Source organism: Heptranchias perlo, chromosome 29 (genome assembly GCF_035084215.1).
Source record: "Heptranchias perlo isolate sHepPer1 chromosome 29, sHepPer1.hap1, whole genome shotgun sequence".
Lineage (NCBI taxonomy): Eukaryota > Metazoa > Chordata > Chondrichthyes > Hexanchiformes > Hexanchidae > Heptranchias > Heptranchias perlo.
In genome coordinates this window covers 30,966,571-30,986,681 of record NC_090353.1, presented here as the reverse complement: position 1 = coordinate 30,986,681, position 20,111 = coordinate 30,966,571, and the positions used below count along the sequence as shown (strand labels likewise).

General features: G+C 41.8%; 1 protein-coding gene across 1 annotated transcript in view; it reads left to right on the top strand.

Annotated features, from left to right (window-relative positions):
- The first annotated feature begins 5,461 nt into the window (after window positions 1–5,461).
- LOC137299571 (calcium/calmodulin-dependent protein kinase type IV-like) overlaps window positions 5,462–20,111 on the top strand; it is a 92,504-nt gene continuing 77,854 nt past the window's right edge. The window contains exon 1 of the mRNA XM_067968415.1: window positions 5,462–5,583. Coding sequence (XP_067824516.1) covers window positions 5,462–5,583 — 122 coding nt within the window. The remainder of the gene's footprint in view (window positions 5,584–20,111) is intronic.

The window sequence follows — 20,111 nt, the reverse complement described above, 5'->3', positions numbered from 1 at the left end:
TTGATTAAGAAAGGAAAGATAGATTATGAAAATAAATTAGCAAAAAATATAAAAACAGATAGCAAGAGTTTCTACAGTTATATAAAAAGAAAAAGGGTGGCTAAGGCAAACGTAGGTCCCTTAGAGGATGAGACCGGGAAATTAATGGTGGGAAACATGGAGATGGCAAAAATGCTGAACAAATATTTTGTTTCAGTCTTTACGGTAGAGGACACTAAGAATATCCCAACACTGGACAAACAGGGGGCTCTAGTGGGGGAGGAGCTAAATACGATTAAAATCACTAAGGAATTGGTACTCAGTAAATTAATGGGACTCAAGGCAGATAAGTCCCCTGGACCTGATGGCTTACATCCTAGGGTCTTGAGGGAAGTGGCAGTAGGGATTGTGGATGCTTTGGTAATAATTTTCCAAAATTCTCTGGACTCGGCAAAGGTCCCGGCAGATTGGAAAACTGCTAATGTAACACCCTTATTTAAAAAGGGTAGTAGGCAGAAGGCTGGAAATTATAGACCAGTTAGCCTAACATCTGTGGTGGGTAAAATTTTGGAGTCTATTATTAAGGAGACAGTAGCAGAACATTTGGATAAACATAATTTAATAGGACAAAGTCAGCATGGCTTTACAAAGGGGAAGTCATGTCTGACAAATTTGCTTGAGTTCTTTGAGGACATAACGTACAGGGTGGATAAAGGGGAACCAGTGGACGTAGTGTATTTAGACTTTCAGAAGGCATTCGACAAGGTGCCACATAAAAGATTATTGCTCAAGATAAAGAATCACTGGATTGGGGGTAATATTCTGGCATGGGTGGAGGATTGGTTATCTAACAGGAAGCAGAGAGTTGGGATAAATGGTTCATTCTCGGACTGGCAACCAGTAGCCAGTGGTGTTCTGCAGGGGTCGGTGCTGGGTCCCCAACTCTTTACAATCTATATTAACGATTTGGAGGAGGGGACCGAGTGTAACATATCAAAGTTTGCAGATGATACAAAGATGGGAGGGAAAGTAGAGAGTGAGGAGGACATAAAAAACTTACAGGGGGATATAGACAGGCTGGGTGAGTGGGCGGAGATTTGGCAGATGCAATACAATATTGAAAAATGTGAGGTTATGCACTTTGGCAGGAAAAATCAGAGAGCAAGTTATTATCTTAATGGCGTGAAACTGGAAAGTACTGCAGTACAAAGGGATCTGGGGGTCCTAGTGCAAGAAAATCGAAAAGTTAGTATGCAGGTGCAGCAGGTGATCAAGGCCAACGGAATGTTGGCTTTTATTGCTAGGGGGATAGAATATAAAAACAGGGAGATATTGCTGCAGTTATATAAGGTATTGGTGAGACTGCACCTGGAATACTGCATACAGTTTTGGTCTCCATACTTAAGAAAAGACATACTTGCTCTCGAAGCAGTACAAAGAAGGTTCACTCTGTTAATCCCAGGGATGAGGGTGCGGACATATGAGGGGAGGTTGAGTAGATTGGGACCCTACTCATTGGAGTTCAGAAGAATGAGAGGTGATCTTATCGAAACATATAGGATTGTGAAGGGGCTTGATTGGGTGGATGCGGTAAGGATGTTCCCAAGGATGGGTGAAACTAAAACTAGGGGGCATAATCTTAGAATAAGGGGCTGCTCTTACAAAACTGAGATGAGGAGAAACTTCTTCACTCAGAGGGTAGTAGGTCTGTGGAATTTGCTGCCCCAGGAAGCTGTGGAAGCTACATCATTAAATAAATTTAAAACAGAAATAGACAGTTTCCTAGAAGTAAAGGGAATTAGGGGTTACGGGGAGCGGGCAGGAAATTGGACATGAATTTAGATTTGAGGTTAGGATCAGATCAGCCATGATCTTATTGAATGGCGGAGCAGGCTCGAGGGGCCGATTGGCCTACTCCTGCTCCTATTTCTTATGTTCTTATGTTCTTAAATAAGGGCAAAATTGAAACTAAAGAAAAAGGCATGCACTAAGTACATAGACAACAAATGAGAGGATGACAAAAGGGGATACAAAGAGGTTAGGAGTCAAAAAACAGTTAGGAAGGCAAAGAGAAACTACAAAATTAAATTATCAAGGAATATAGAAAGAAATAGTAAAGTATTCTATAGACAAATAAATAACAGAAGAAAAATCAGAATAGGGATAGGGCTACTAAAGGATGCACAAGATAAACTCACAGGTAATGGCAACGAAATGGCAGAAATATTAAATAATTACTTTTCCTCAGTATTTACCAGGGAGACTAACATAATGAGCATAACATTAGAAGAAGAGAACAAAAAAGATATAAAGACATTTAAGATAGAAAGGGGGGAGATAATTGATAAACTAATCAAACTTAGAGAGGATAAAACCCCTGATCCAGATGGATTGCATCCACGCATATTAAAAGAAGTTAGGGAAGAGATAACAGAGGCACTATTACATATATATAAAAATTAATTAGAAAAGAGAATAGTCCCGAGGACTGGTGGACAGCTAATGTGATTCTTATATTTAAAAAGGGAGATAGAACCAGTCGAAGGAACTATAGGCCAATTAGCTTAACGTCGGTGGTAGGAAAGATAATGGAATCCTTACTCAAAGATGTAATAGAAAAACATCTAGAAACTGAAAATATAATAAAGAATAGTCAGCATGGATTTCAAACGAAAGGTTGATCAACCTTATTGAATTCTTTGAAGAAGTAACAGAAAGAGTAGACAAGGTTAATGCAGTAGATGTAATATATTTGGATTTTCAAAAGGCCTTCGATAAGGTACCGCATGGTAGACTCATGACTAAGATCAGGGCATGTGGAGTCAGTGGACAAGTAGCAGAATGGATAGCAAGCTGGCTACAAAACAGGAAACAGAGAGTGGGAGTTAAAGGCAGTTACTCAGACTGGCAAAGGGTGGGAAGTGGTGTTTCACAAGGATCAGTGCTGGGACCACTGTTTTTTAACATTTGCATTAAAAATTTGAACTTGGGAATTGGAAGTACAATTTCAACATTTGCAGAAGACACCAAATTGGGGGACATAACTAATACTGAGGGGCCTGCGACAAAATACAGGAAGACATTAATAAACTTGCAGAATGGGTGTGTAAATGGCAAATGAATTTCAATATAGATCAGTGTGAGGTGATACATTTTGGTAGGAAGAATAAGGAAGCCGCATACTCCTTGGAAAATAAGAGTCTAAATGGGGTAGAGAAGCAGAGGGATTTGGGGGTACAGATACACAAATCACTAAATTGGCCAACAGAGCTTAATAAGGCCATACAAAAGCAAACCAAGCTCTGGGGTTCATTTCTAGAGGGATAGAATTGAAAAGCAGAAAAGTGAAGTTAAACTTGTACAGAACCTTGGTTAGACCACACTTGGAGAACTGTGAACAGTTCTGGTCTCCATATTATAAAAAGATATAGAGGCATTGGAGAAAGTGCAAAAAAGATTTACTAGGTTGATACCAGAACTGAGAGGTTATACCTATCAGGAAAGATTGAACAGGCTGGAGCTCTTTTCTCCAGAAAAGAGAAGACTGAGGGGTGACCTGATAGAGGTCTTTAAGATTATGAAAGGGTTTGATAGGGTAGACGTAGAGAAGATGTTTCCACTTACTGAGGAGACCAGAACTCGGGGCCATAAATATAAAATAGTCACTAATAAATCCAATAGGGAATTCAGGAGAAACCTCCTTACCCAGAGTGGTTAGAATGTGAAACTCGCTACCACAAGGAGCAGTTGAGATAACTAGCATAGATGCATTTAAGGGGAAGCTAGATAAACACATGAGGGAGAAAGGAATGGAAGGATATGCTAATAGGGTTAGACGATGTAGGGAGGGACGAGGCTCATGTGGAGCATAAACACCAGCATGTACCCGTTGGGCCAAATGGCCTGTTTCTGTGCTGTACATTCTATGTAATTCTATGTAAGTGCTACCCCCTCCCTCCAAAGGAGGGCACCACTAATAAGAAACCAGCCAGCCTGTTCAAATTAAAACATGCAGAGTGGTAAGTTTAGATGATCATTAGGAATTTTTTTATCGATAAAACACAAATTGTCCTGCAGCACCTAACAGTCATAGAAAGTACTTCAGTGAGTGACAATTTTTCACATCATTTTGAGTGTGTGATTTAGAGAGGTTCCCTTAACAGTGTCTGGCAATGTTTCAATTAGGCAACTGGTTTGAAGCAGTTTGCTCCAGGCAGAGCATTACAAATACAGTTTGTCGGGAAAAAAGGCAGAAATGCTGACATTACTGTTTTAAAATCTTTATAAAGTCCTTTCTTATCATCAAATATTGGGTTACAAAGAACCCTAACTGAAATTCAAAACAAGAATAATATTCGCTGCAGGTTAAAATAACAGAAGTGGTTTTAGTGTGTAATTATCAGGCCAAATGCACAGTGACTTCAGCCTCCAGACTCCCAGCAACTCTCACTATTAATTAGTTAGTACGCCCACAGGCTGATTACACCAAGCTTTATTTGAACAGCAGTACAGATGTTGGGGTCCTAAGCATATGTGCAACAACAATTCCATTCTAGAAACCCTCGTTTTCTTGGATTTTTCGAATTCTGGGCTATAAATGAAGCATTTTGTACGTAAAGATGTTTAACCAGGCTTTTCTGAACAACCCTCTCCCCAAACTACGACACCTATAATGCACAGTTCCTTGCAATATAACGTTTGGCAAAACTACTAACTTCTGTTGGAGAAAGAGAGTTAACCTTCCAGGTCGATGACCCTTGGTCAGAAGTTCCTCAGGGTCAGCGACCAGAAACTTTCTTTCTCTACAGATGCTGCCTGACTTGCTGAGTATTTTCCTCATTTTCCGTTTTTATTTCAGATTTCCAGCATCCGCAGTATTTTGCGTTTGTACTAACTTCTGCTTGTGTGTGGACAGGAGGAGTAAGCAAATAATGCACTTATTTTTTTTTTGTCTTAAGACCTGGCAAAACGAGATTTCCTTTCAAAAAAAATAAGCACCTCAAACTGGTATTTTCCCTTCTGTGAAATCTCATCTAAGAAATTTACTAATTGCAGTTTTTTGCAACTTCTCAGCTTTAAGAGCACAGGGCAGCCTCGAAGTGTCAATCACCGCCCGGCTCCGGTTGCCATAGCAGCCGTGGATTGACACACGGACTAACCAAACACTCGCCAACCCCAGGTTAGACCCGTCCTACACTGGACGTCATTGCACCAGTCAACTTTGAGTGGGCGGAGTGCTTTGATAGTGTCAAAAAGACGGCAGGTGTATCTTTCTAAAGCTTTTTGAAATCAGAATAATTTTTTGGTGGAAATAGTTGTGCAATCCAGCGCTGGCCATTGCATTAAAGAAATTTGCATCTGGCACGTGCCTTTTACTTATTAATAGTGCTGCAAAAATAAAATCGTGTTGGACGACCTGCTTTTATATGCAAAGAAAGGAATATCAAATAAGACTGGAGGAAAATACCAGTGTAGAATATATATGATATCCATGATCATCATGCCAGCCTCCAGGTCTGGAACTAGCTGCGATTACTGGATAGATGGATCCCACAGAGAGATAGCCTTTGAAGATTACTACACTGTGGCACAGGAATTAGGAAGGTACTGTATTGCAGACAATATTTTAATCTGGGGGTGTACCTGCAGGCAGTGGCATGTGATGACTGAACTGCTCCAGTCCTGCAGTCACGAAATGCGTAATAATTCATCGGTCTGATTCTTGCCTGTGTTAATTGCGGTAATTAAAAACGCACTGTGTGATTTTTAAGATGTATCGTTTTATCAGGAATAAAAAAAATAAATGAATTATTGCCTTTTTGTTAGTACCCTCCCATCTGCAACGTTGCACAAGAAACTTTATTTATAAAACATATTAGGCTGAATACAGGGGGAAAAGCAAATGTGTAGCAAAACAATGTTTACTCAATGAAATAAGACAAGCATAATTTATATTCAATGCAGTCGAGTCCACATGCTGTATATTCAACTAGACCCACCAAGTGTTACTCATTGGAAGGGACACACTTGGTTCAAATGTCCGATTTCTTTGGACACGTGCCCCTTAGTCAGATAAATAGAGCTTCATACATTGCCGTACAAACTATAGTGCCCTTGCTAATCCTGATTGTGACTCCAAATATTTCCTCTATATGACATAGGTCTTTGATTTGAGATCTGTAGATCCCGGGGGCGGGGAGTCCACGAGGTCATCAGATTTCCGTCCATCTCCGCATGTTATCTCTAGAGTTTGATGTTGCAGTTTTTTCTTTATCTGTTGACTTGCTAGCATGATATTTCTGTTTGTCAATCCATTTTTTAGAAAATGTTTTCTGCAACGACAGCAATCACTTCCTTTTGTTTAGTGTTTAGGGCAATGGGGGGGTCCCTGTGAGAGTTTCAGTATTTACAGGGGTTCCTAAGGAATGTGTCAATATTTACAATGGACCCCTGGTGGTGGTGGGTCAGTATTTGCAGGATGTCCCTGGAAGTGTGTCAGTATTTATTAGGTCCCCATGGGAGTATGTTAGTATTTGTACACCTCTGGGAGTATGGCAGTAGTTGCCAGGTTCCCTGGGAACGTGCTAATATTTGGAGGGGATAATTGGGGTGCTTCAGCGATTGCAGGGAGTCTCCAGTGGTATGTCACCATTTGCAGGGGTCCTGATGGTGTGTTAGTATGGCGGGAGGTCCCTGGAAGTGTGTCAGTGTTTGCAGGGGCCGTGGGAGTGTGTCCATACATGAGATCCTTGGGATTGTGTCACTATTTGAAGGAGGTTCTCGGAAGTGTGTTAGTCTTTGGAGGGGGACACTGGAATATTTGCAGGGGATCCTAGGGAGTACGTCAATATTTGCAGGACCCCCTGAGAGTGGGTTAATATTTTCAGAGGCCCTGGAAATGTGTGTCAGGGTTTGGAGGGTGCACCTGGAATTGTGTCAGCATTTACAGGGGGTTTCTGGGTGTGTGTTATTATTTGCAGGGAGTCCTAGAGAGTGTGCCAATATTTGAAAGGGGTCCCTAGTCTGTCAATATTTGCTGGGGGCTCAATTTTTGCAGGAGTTCCACATACAGACAAGTTTAAAAACCACTGCTTGGCAGGTCTGATTCAATGGTGCTGAAATTCAACATTATTGTGTCCCTTTTACAGGCGTAAATTGGTCGGGCCATTTTCTTAGGTGGCCCACGGTCACCTGAAATAAGTGCAGGACTCATTTTAATATTGAAAAGCTCCTGCGCCCATTTAAGACCCAGACTCCTAGTTTAGACTAGTTGGAGCTTGCGATGCGCAAGCGACTAGTATTTCTGGGTCTTGAGCTGGAAGCGGCTCAAAAAAAGGCTTCAAAACTGCAAAATTTTGTGCTCCTCCTGGCTCCACAAAACAATGCAGCCCACTGAAAGCCCGTCCTCACCCCCATCCCGCGGACTTACCTGTGGTCCTCAGCGCAGGCTGAAATTTGTTAGGCCCTGACAGGCGAGTCGCGTCGGGGTGCCTGATTGGCAGCTCGCCTGAATTATAATGATGAGGCCTGAAGTATGAGGGTGCTAATATGTGTGTAAACTATCACCAAATTCTGGTTTTGCTGCTTAGTCAGAAATACCAGGGCTGGATTTGTTTTGGGGTTAGGGTGGGGGTGGGAGGGGTGGTTCTGTCTGATCTGACCTATTGTACATAACAGAATTCCACTGTGACACAAAGGTATTAGTAACACTGTAGAAATATAACCCCATGTTCAAAGTGTGTATGTGTGCAATGATTTGCAGTTTCAATGCTTAATTTTTTACAGACTGCATTTTATTCACCCGCTACCCCTGTTTAGAGAGTGTGCAACATGTCACCTAAACTCAGATGATGCATTTTTAAACCAAAGGCGCCCTTTCGTTGGAATCTGTGGTAAAAGTGAAAAAAATTTTTAAAGTTGGAAAGGACCTGGATTGAATGCAAAAAAATAAGCAAAAGGTAACATTTCTGCAGGGACTGCCTGGCCGTAATTACACTCAGTTTCAGTTGCTGCTGCTTTTGGGAGACTCTCCCTATTTAATAAAGGAGGGGGAATATAAGTAAATCCTTCTTCACACCGAGCGAAAAACACTTGGAATGGATTTTTTTTACAAGGTAGTGAAAGTAAAACCTTGGAATCATTTGAGAGACGGTTGGATGCTGTGATGGGGGGGAGGATCTATAGGTTTTTGTGGGTGATTGAATTAAGCTGGGCTGAATGGCCTTTCTCAATAGTATTTGTCATGTGATACAACTGATCAGAAGAGATGTATTATGACAAGATGTATATATATATATATATATGGGATGTCAACCTGCCAACAATTCGAGAATGGTTTTCACTAGTACAAGACACGGCAGCTGGGGAACTGATGGCTCACTGGGCATTGGGCAGGGTTTAAAAATATGATAGCACAAGGTACCAATTGATGCTTACCTGCGAAATGTGGCTGACTGGAGAAGAACAGTAACATAAAGCTATTGTGGGCCCTGGTGGATGTTGTATACTTCCCAAGCCTATGCAAAACAGTGATAGATTGAGATGTTTTAACTACTTCGTGATGCAAATCTTATTTCAGTTATTTTATTTCTCCATATTCAATGGATTATGGTTTTATTTATGATGTTACTCCCACATATTGTGATTGAAAATTAATATAAAGTAAATTCATACAAAGCTGCATTTTAAAAGCATCATGTAGAACACTATTTCTTCAGTTTAGCCTCATTGCAATAATATTAAGCTTTTCAAGACCCTCCCAGACTACAGATGAGTCCAATCGTTAAAGCATGATTGTGCTATAGGGGCTCATGCTTGTCTGGCAGCAATCTTTCTGGTTTGAGTGCATTTATATCCATTAGAGACCAGCACTGCTGAGTGTGTTTGGTGTTTCTATTCTCTGACAGTAGGACAATTGTTCAGCATGCAGCTGAGCCACACTGACCAGAAGGTCTAGGTTCACTTCCCAATCTATGTAGATTTGGTTGCTCTCCACCAGAGTGGCAGTAGAGGTGCCATATTTGGAAATAAAGAATACATAGGAGAAGAAAACTGACCATGATTCTCATTCCTGTTACCCAACCATTGACTCCTTCTAGAAAATATACATATGTGGATATTGGGTGAGAACAGAATTGGGTCCACTGTGTTGGTCTCTGTGGTCGAATATCCTGCCAACACTCACTGCCCAGATTCCCACATGAAGACTTTGGCAAGGTCCTACAGTCCCTGTGGAGCTGTACCCCATCCAGAGTGAATACTTCCAGGAAGGGAGGGGAGAAAATTGCCCAAAGGAAGAAGTCTGGTAACAACAGGGTTTTAAAGAAAAGAGTAAAAAAGAGTCAGAATAAATAGATTGCATTAGTTTAAGAAATAAAGAAAGAACTTGCATTTTTATAGTGCTTTTCGTGTCCTTGGTACATGCCAAAGAATCTTACAGCCAATGAATTAATTTTGAACTGTCGTCAGGCTAGTGCAGCAGCCAATTTGGACACAGCAAGGTCCCACAAACAGCATAAATGATCGGTTAATCTGTTTTTTTTTGTGTTGGTTAGATTAGAAAAATAAAATGAAAGGTAATGCATCTTAGATTTCTATAGCACCCTTTGACACAATGAATCATTCCAAGAAGCTTTACAGGAGTAACGTAGACACCTGGCAGGAAGACAAGGAGAAGTTAGGGGAAATGGCCAAAAGCACTGTCAAAGAGATAGGTTTTGAAGAGGATAATGTAGATGAGGGAATAGGTGGAAAATCAGAAGAGGAAGGAGGGAGAGAGAGGATGGGGAAAAAGGGAAGATTGTCTAATAGAAGAACAATCTTTAAAATTATTTAATTTACCATGTTATTTTATTTGCTGTAATATTAATGCTAAATGACAAAAACAAATAAAATGTTTAAAACATGGTAAATTAAATTACATGCTCAATTTACATTATTCTTGCACAGTTACAAACAAATAATAGTACAAATAAAATCTGCGTTTTTTTCTGGATTAATGCATGTAAATTGGAAACTGACCAAGCTAACCATTACTGAAGCTTACATAGTGACAATACTTTACCTACGTGTTCAATGATACCTTTGCCTTGACTAAATTTATTTACTTGCACCTGAGAATACTGTTGATTGGATTTATGCTGTGAGTGATGTGTTCGCAGTTGACATCTCAGCAGGTATTGTCCTGGGTGTGTGATGGTGGATGAAAATTGACTTGTTCTACTGAACAGTGATTCCGCTAATATCAAAGCTGCTTGTTGGGAATCGGCAATGGGGGCGACTTTCTTCTTAGTAAGTAGAAGATTCAACCAGCTTCCTAAAGCCAAACAAGAATTAACTCTTAATACCAAAATCAAATTGTAATAATGATTTATCTTTCTCCCTGAGCTCCTGACAATGGATATCTTTTTTTTTAATGCAATTTAATCATACCATCAATCCTTCCCAGGGTACTGGGCTGTTTTAAAACTTATTTTAGAAATCAGCATATTGCAGCCCTTAGCCCCAGCTGGTCCTGACCTTGCCCGAGTCTCTGGCCCCCATATTTACGGGGAGGCGAGGAGGGGGGATTGAGAGGCTGGCTGATTCCTGGGCGGGAAGGCCTGCAGTACAAGGCCACAGCTGGGGAGCGGAGAGGCGGGAGGGAGGGAGAGATCACGGTCGGGGGGTGGGGGGAAGAGATCGTGGGTTGGGGGGGAGAGAGATCGCAGGGGGTGGGGGGAAGAGATCGTGGGTCAGGGACGTAATCGTGGGTCGGGGGGGAGATCCTGGAGATGCAATTGTAAGTGACCTAGGAGAGAATTTTTTCCATGGGCAGAAGGAAGTGGGGTTCGAAGGGCTTGGGGAAGTGGGCGTTGAGGGATACAAGGAAGTGCTTAGAGATGGCCTTGTCTATGATCGAGACCATGGGAATAGAGAGGCCACGTGAGATGACACAGTCAAGGGTGTGGCTGTTAATATGGGTAAGAGAGTTTATATGGAGGGGAGTTGAAATAGAAATCTCAATAGAAATTAAAATCACCAAGGATGAGGAAATGCTCTGTACAGAAGCTGAGGAAGATATCTTGATCAGAAACTGTGGATGAGGCCAGGGGAGCGGTAAAGAATGAGGATTTTAAAGGAGAGGCGAGAGGTATGGAATAAGATGAGGTACTCGAAAGAAGAGACGGTACCAGAGGAGTAGGGGGAGAGACCGAGGTGTGATTTGGTGCTATGGCCCGTACTACCACCATGACAGTTTGCGCGGGGCAGGTGGGTAGAAAATATAGTCTGGCAGGCAAGCTTCAAAACGGGGCATGGTGTCGCCTTCTGTGAGCCAAGTTTCAATCAAAGCCTTCAACATGCTGCAATAGCCTGACAGTGCTTTACTTTTTCTTAAAATGCATTTTAGTTCATTCAGCATGATTTAGTGTGAGAATGGGATAGCTTTCTTCTGCTCGTTTTTCTCGGGTAGCTCTGATTTCACTGCCTCCTGTCAGTTGCACCGTGATGTGTTAATATTAAGCTGAGAAGGTCATTATATTACTGAGTCTTCTCAGTACTAATCCCCGTGCAGAAATGTGCTTTCATTGACAGTTCTGTATTCAGACTTAGTGTTCAAATCGCTGCACTCTCAGTGTATTGTGAAGATGGACTTAACCATTTTCCATTTTATGTCATAATGGACCTACTAATTTCTAAAATGTCTTTCTTTTGAACCCACATTCATGTGTTTAAAATATATACCTCCTTCAAACAGCTAAAGTTTGCAGACTTGTACAGCTCTGGGATTGAGTCCCTAGGTGGCTGTAATGTTTCTGATGGTCTAACAACACCCAGAAACAGCAGAGTTATGCACATTGAATCACTCCTTTTGTGGACGGAGGTTGCCATTTACCAACTTAAGTCTCAGTTGTCAGAAATGGATTTGCAAAGCTGTCGTGAAAACACAACTAAGCTGATTAAGTAGGGGATCAGATTCATTTAAGGTAACATTGCAGTTTCTGATCACCTTAAAGGGCCAATATGTCCTGCAAGTCCAGCTTAGAGCTGGTGCTAACAGGACAAAGTCATCACCAAACAAATCAAGAGGATCTGCAGTGTCAGGGTGCCATACCTAACCACGGAGCATTATTTCAGGAGGTTCAGCCTCTGCAGTGAGGCAATTACTGTCGTGTAGTAAATGGTAGCAGAAGATTTGAGGGTCGATGTGTTTCAACTGCTCTGCTTGTGTCTGTGCAGATCACACATGCTCGGAATCTTTTCACCACTGACACATTCTGATCACCAGAGTGAATGTCCACCAGAGTGAGTCAAAGAGCAATGTCCAACTGCATTCGGGACATGACAATTCACTGTTCCAGAAAAGTTACAGGTTCATTCATTTCATTTCCATAGATGTTTGCGGCAATAGTTTGAGAAAAACAACAAAATGTCTATGCCATTGTTGCAATCTCCAAGGACTTGGGTGCCATTGACCACAATCATAAGGGTGCCCACAGGCAATCCTTCTGCTTATATAAACCACAGAGTCTTCAATTCAGTCAATCTGTAGGTGATCTGTGATGTCTAGTGAAAAATCTTGCATGTGAATGTGCAACATCTGGGATCAATCCACAGTTCCTTACTCAGCCAATTGTCTCTGGCTATGACATTTGAACATGATGGCTGACTTGAAGTCTGGTTATTATGAAATTGGGCTGCAACTTGAGAACAATCCACAGCTGGCATCAGAACAAAGCTACAACTGGGCATGACACGTTCCACATTCCATCATGCAGAAAACATTTAGTGTTCTAAAGATGAGACTCAATTGCCTTGATCACTCAGGCGGAAGGCTAAGGATTTTGCATCAAAGCCAGTGACGGTGTGCAGAATGATTGTAGCCTGCTGCATGACCATAACTGAACCACCCTTCAACCAGTAAGATGAACATGTCCATTCCATGGCCACGGAAAATAAAGGACTCCACTTGCCTTCACTAGCAGAAAATGACATAACATTAGCCCAGGAAGTAAAGAATAATCTGACTGCCACCCATTTTAGTTAACGGAATCTCCAATGCCAAAGTAGGATGCTTCATACACCAGTCTGTCTGATATCAGGCACAGATGTGGGCCCATCCTACCAGCCTTGCAGCCATGGATTAAACAGACTTATGCATAATGATTCAATACAATAAATTGTTAACCATAATAAAGCTTGTTTTTTTCCTTTTACCGCACTAGTAACCGTTCTCACTGAAGGCAGGACTACTTTTCCATGGGCACCAGCAGCCATCCAATACCATTTTTCACGAGCCTAGACATCTGTAGTCTCTTTGACTGCAGAAGGATCACGGGTGATCCTAATCCTATCCTCAGCCAATGTTCACACAAACGCACTTCCAGTAAGAGGTGGGTGGTGTCACTGGATAGACATCAGGAACATGATGCTGACCTTTCTTTTCTCCCTACCTGGCAACAGTGAGGCAAATTGTGACATCTCGGCTATCACTGAACTGAATTTGGCAGACTCAGATCAGCAGTTGAATCTGGGATGCCCCTGTATGGCACATTATCAAACTACATGACATATTTACCCTTTGAACTGTCAGGAAGTGCTACCATTAAAACTTCTAGGAAAACTTCAGCTTTTAAAATCAAAGTGAAACAAATACCTCTGATAAAATTCAGTCTGCCAAGCCTTCAATTTTGTTCCCAGAGTTATCTGTGAAAAAATGAATTGGTGTAGTTCTCGCTCGTTCTAGCATTAATTACCGCAATTTTCTACAGTTTCACTTGAATGATCCTTCTCAAAATAGCGGAGTCAGGCTTTTTCTTCCCTTATTGTAACTATATATCAATAGAAGTAAGGATGGCAATGTGTATTTTTTGAGTTAAATTGATCTAGGCTTTGATAAGTGAACATTCAGCGAGGTTCTGGCCTCTTATCAGTTGTCTAATGGATGATTTGAATAGAGATAACTTTCTGACCAGGGTTATTTATATTATAATAGAGGGCCAACGATGCAGAACAAAAATACGTGTAGTCTTGACTCAGTGTGCACTTGAGTATCACAGCCGCAATATTTGGTCAAAATCCAGCAAGGGTACTCATTCACAGTAGTAGCTTGTCTTCCAGCCATTCCTTTCCCTTGTGTTATATCAGTGTTTTTAATTTTTACATAAATGTTTTAAGTGGAGAATACAGGTAGTTTATAACAGAGCTTTAACAAAAGCAACAGAACCTTTGGACCACACAACCAGTAGCGGGCAAAAGGCACTAGCTCGCAATAAAAACTGGTCTGCAAACATAATAGAAACTCAAAGTTTACTTACTTTATCTTCATATAAATACACTTTCACGTTTATTGAAAACAGGTTGTGAAAGAGTTTCTTGTTTTTGGAACTGTAGTGCCACAGTGGGAAGTAGTCACTGGTACATTTGGCTACTCATTCTACAGGCCTCAGTGGTCCATTTCTAATTAACTGGTTGACGTGCAGTGTTAATTTCAAGCTTTGAATAATACTGCACGGATGGCATTGAGTGTTCTGGTGCATTCATCCCTTGTGCCCCTTTTCCCCATTCAATTCATACAGGTAAAAATGGGTATGCTGTGTATCTTGTACTGACTTGAGTGCAGTGACACTGATCTCCATTGACCCTCACCAGTTTCTATTTCTTGGTAAATCATAATATTATCCACTCATGCCATACCTCTCCCCCATAATTGCCCAAGCCTAATCCGTCTCCTTAAATCTCAATTTCTCTAATAGCCTCTCTTCCCCCCCTCCCTCAATTCCTTTACTTTTTGGCATCCATGCCCATCTTCAAAGGCTTCCTCTCAACCCTTCTCTTTGGGTTTTTCTGTTCCCTTATATTTCTCCCATGCTTGGCACCCACTGTTTTGCACCAACCTGTAAAGCACTTAGAGACATCTCTCTATATGTGAGAGGTGCTGTGGAAAAGGGAAGCCGCTTTTGCTGTACAATAACAAAATTGAGACTGAAGTTTCAATAACAGGGTTTCACTGCAAAATGGTAGCTTTGCTCTTCAGATCATTGGAAAATGAAGGATTTGACAATAAAACAATTACAAGTCTATCTATTTTTAACAATTACTGCAGCAATTTTCTGTATGTTTCGATTACACAGCCTGTTTGGAGAAAGTTGCAAACACCTGCATCTAACTGGCATGACAACAAGATAATGAAGCAAACACATAGACAAACAAGGAATAAATTGCATAAGGTTAAGAAAAATGGACGTGTTGAAAAGCATAGTGATTGTGTAATTTGGTAGGGGGGAAAAGTAAGAGAAATGAACTGCATTTCCTTTGTTGCTCACTTTTCTGGCTCTTTTTATCGACAAACTACAGTGTTTCCCCATTTTGTTTTGTGTTTTTTTTATTGAGAATCCAAGGTGAAGGGCAAACCCATAGTGCAGGATGCCACCAAGGTTGGAAAGTGTAATTTTTTGCTTGAAAGAGTAAATGACAGTGAACAGGGATTTAAATACCCCCATGTGACATTGCAACCATTGCAAAAAGACTGCAGAGCTATATGGAAAATGCAGCATTCATGAATCTGGCATCATCTCATTAGGCTCACTGTTGCTCTATTGTTCACACATCATGGAGTTGAAGGCAAGGGGACTGTTCTGTCCCAATGTCACGAGTTGGTTTATTTTTCAGGTAAAGTGCGGCTTGCAATTTGTATGGCATTGAAGTCTGCTTTTGCAGGGCGCATTTTGTGTGTGTTTGCCAAAAGAGAAACGTACGGCCTCCAAATGGGGTCGGGATTTAATTTGCTCTGGCCAATGTGTTTGAGTAAAATTCCTTTCTGCCCTATTTGAACACAATTGTTAATCCATTTATTTCATGATTTTCAAACTTCATTGAAGGGGGTGTGCAACTCTGGTGGAACCCCTGTAATAATGTCCCAAAGACTGTGTCAGCTGTCCAAAGGAAAATAGTGCTATCATATTATCATAGCATGGTACAGCGCAGAAGGAAGCCATTTGGCCTGTCGTACCTGTGAAAGAGCTACCCAATTAGTCCCACTTTCTTGCTCTTTCCCATAGCCCTATAAATGTTTTCCCTTGAAGTATATATCCAATTCCCTTTTTGAAAGTTACCACTGAATCTGTTTCCACCGCCCTTTCAGGCAGTGCATTCCAGGTCATAACAACTCGCTGCGTAGAAAAAAATGTTTCATGTCGCTTCTGGTTCTTTTGCCGATCACCTTAAATGTGTGTTCTCTGATTACCGTCCCTTCTGCCACTGGAAGCAGTTTTTCCTTATTTACTCTATCAAAACCGTTTATGATTTTTGAACACCTCTATCAAATCTCCTTTTAAACTTCTCTGCTCTGCAGAAAATGGCTAAAGCAGCAATGTGCTAATGAAATGAGGCCAACATCATAAAAAATGTATTTGTCAGTTATATTTTTGCAAGTGTTTTTCTGAAGTAAATTTTCACTCATCTACAATAGATCATATGGAAGATGCCTGAATTTTAGTGTAAGGGTCTAATTTCAGGTGTTGGGAGTGTTTGGTGCCCTGTGTGAGATCAGGCCCTCACTGTGTTGCTGGATTTGTTTTGTGTGTGATACAGTCTACTCGCTTAATTCAAATTATGTGATAATTCATTTTTTTTAGGATTAATTCTCTACTTTGCTTTGTTATTTACATTGCTTAACTTAAATGACTTTGAATTATCAGAAGTCGACTGCAGTTTGGGATAAATATTCTCTCTGCTTCTGCTGTCACTGACACAAAGTGCAATTCTCTGCATCATGACACAATCAATAGATTTTAATTCATAAGCACAAGTTAGCAATTAGGTGCACAATTGATGTGCTCTATGTTGCATCTGAGCACTAGAGGGGAAAGTGCCTCACAAATGAGCCAAACATATATGGGATTTTTCCTCTGCAGACACAGCAATGAGATGACAGAAATCTCAATTGGAATCATATACTGTACAAGTGGCAAAAGAAGAAAAAAAAAATTTTCTTAAAAGCTTAAACTGTGGCAGTGCCTCACTGGGATTCTGTTCAGTGGGATGGTGGGATCAGCAGTGCAGGATTGAGGCCACTGTAGCACAGTAAGTTCTTTATTATTTTTTGAATTTCTGCCCTCTTTTCAGTAGGCTAGGGTACCATTGCTGGCGTATTATTCCACTGACGCCTATAAATTAGTAATTTCCCAGGTTCAATCTCCAGTCTGTGCTGAGATAGCTGATTCGTGCCAGTATGTAATAGAGGCACTACAATTAGTTTCAGTGTCCCTAGGTTAGGGAGAGAAAAATCAGCCAGATTTCCGACTCCTGATCGCTGTCCAATGGCCGTTAGTGGAACTACGGATGAGGACAGGGCCAGGCTTATCTTTGATGTCCCATGCAGTTGAACTACATGCCAAGACTCTGCTTCAAGGCTCACACATGAATAACGGTCACTTGGATGAGATAGTGGAGGGTGCCAGCTGTCTTCAGAACCATCTACCAACAAGGGATCAGCACGTCAGTAAAGGAGGTAGAAGGATGACAATTTAAAAAGAAAAGGAATGGGTGCTCTGGCTGTGTCTTTTCTCTCCTTCCCTTGCTCAGGGCATTGAGGCCAATTGTAGCACCCTTTCCACTGCCTCAACAGATACTACAAAATCTCAAACATTACAGGTGTGCATGGGTCAAAAAAAATCACGACCGCCATGTTGTAGCCCCACCTCCATTACCATACTAGCCCTGAGTGAGGCTCCACACTGGGAGAAGAGCCTCAGAGAATTACCCCCTATGTTTCTACACCCTGTAATGCTAGAATAATATTTGCTCGTCAATGCCAGCATAATGGCACAGAACAAAAACTTGTATAATAGTACTGCCACAAAGATGGGGCGATCAAACGGTGCACAGTTTGTGCTAAGTTGCATTAGTGCCATGGACTGTGATGCTGATGTGATTTAGCCACAGTGCTAATAAAATATAGATGCTACTGGCTGTGAGTAATTTACATTCTGTGATGAATAGCAGAAACAGAACAATAAAACATAATGGTGATGTTGCCGCTCTCTGTGTACCCTTGATTAAAAACTCACAATTACGATAGAGATTACTGTCAGAACTCTGCTTCCTAATGACATCTATGAGGTTTAATTACCTTAACAAAGTGTTTCGTTAAATGAATTTAGGTATTTCAGTCAACTATTTTTTTACACATGCTTGTTTAACATTATGTTAGGCATTGCTACAGAAATAATTTTAATAATCATAATTTAATGCACTAAAGCAATGCTAAGAGACATTTCATTTTTCACCCCAGGCTAATGAACCCATCTGTACTGGCTTTGTGCATTCTCTTTGTAGCCCAGATACTTGACTTTCCTGAAAATTTTACGGTTTTTGATTATCCTTTTGCTAGTAAGTGGAGCAGAAAATATTCAATCCGGCTCCACCATACTGAGACCCGTCCTGGGCATGTGGCTGGGGACCAGCAATAAACTGCAGTCCTGAATATTAAAGCTACAGTGACTTTTAATTGAAAAAGAAAACACGTTTCCTGACATAGAGGAAAGAAAGAAATATATGTGTATGTTATAAAATGTTGGCAATATACAGCAGATCTGTCAACATCTCAATATAAAAGACATGTTAGCATGTCGAATGGAGACGTTTAGCGTTTTGGGGCTAGCTTTTCGGGTGGTGGCAGGTTGACATTTGTGATGTCGATCCTTCCTTCTGTGAAGAGTCTGTCTGCCCTTGAATTTTTAACCTATCATCTCTCTTTAGATGCTTAGTGATCTGCTGTGTATTTCCAGCGTTTTCAGTCTTTATTTCAGATTTTTAGCATTCACTCTTTTTCTTCTTATTTCTTATGTAAATGTGTGTTCGGCTTTTTAAAAGTCCTAGTACTGTCTGTTAGGTATTTCCAGTTTGGCATTTCATTTAAACTCAACTTGCTACTTTCTTTTCAATTGTAAGGAATCTTACAACACCAGGTTATAGTCCCAACAGTTTTATTTGAAAATCACAAGCTTTCGGAGATTATCTCCTTCGTCAGGTGAGTGAGTGAATGAGAGGTTCTCAAATCGCATATCTTATATTAGGCTGGGAATCAAAGGTGTCGTTGGTGTTCAATTGTTTTAATTATGAGACACCTTTGGAGAAAGACTGCAATTTCCTCGGGGGTTCTCCTGATTGACCGCCATAACTTTGGTGGAAGATCGGCAGAAACCTCATTTGTGTGGTTTATCTAGGATTTCCACCCACGTCCGAAGTTACGGTGGCTGATTGGGAGAACTCCCTCCAGCTTTGCAACTACAGACACTTTGGACTCAATTTTAAAACAGAGACGGGGGAGTCAAATTGAGGTCGGGAAACCCATTAGTACGGGTTTCCCGTACGTCCTTACGATTTTGACGTCTTTTATTTATTTTTTGTTGGTTTTCCGTCTGACTGACCAGCTGATTGACAGGCTGGTATCAATCGGACGGGAGACCAGCCAGGAGAGGACGTCTTTAGGTAAGTCCTTGTTTGTATCGATGGTGGGGGGGGGGGAGGCATGGGAGTGCATGGGTGGGCACGGGGGCAAGGGGCATGGGTGGGCACTGGGGTCACGAGTCATAGGGGATGGGATCGGGGGTCATTCACTGGGGGAGGGGTGTCGGGATCGGGGGTCATCGCGGGGGTCCGCAATCGTTGAATGGGAGGATCGGAGTTGGGGGGGGAGGATCGTGGTCGGGGGATTGGAATCGGGGGTCAGGAGTTGGAGGGGAGGATCGGGGTCAGAGGGAGAGGGTTGGGGGGAGGATCAGGGGAGGGGGAGGGTCGGGGTCAGGGAGAGGATTGGGGTCGGGGTCGGGGGTCCGCGATCGGGGTGGGGGGGGTCCATGATCGGTCGGGGGTCGGTGCACGTAGGCTTGTTGGGCCTGGGGGAAGCACTCCTGCTCCTCCGGGCCCACAAGCTGTACCTGTTAGTCTCGGGCCTTCTCGCCTCCTTTCACGAGGCGTAAAACAAAAGACCCGGGAATCCCGGCCCCACGGGGTTGAAATTGGGAATTAGTGAAAAATGGAGGCCTGATGCCTCCTTGAAAGGTTTTAAGGCCCGACCCGCCTCCTGGGAGTGGGTTGGTCGCCCGTCCCTGGTCACGCGCAAGAGAAAACCGGAAATGGGCAGGTTG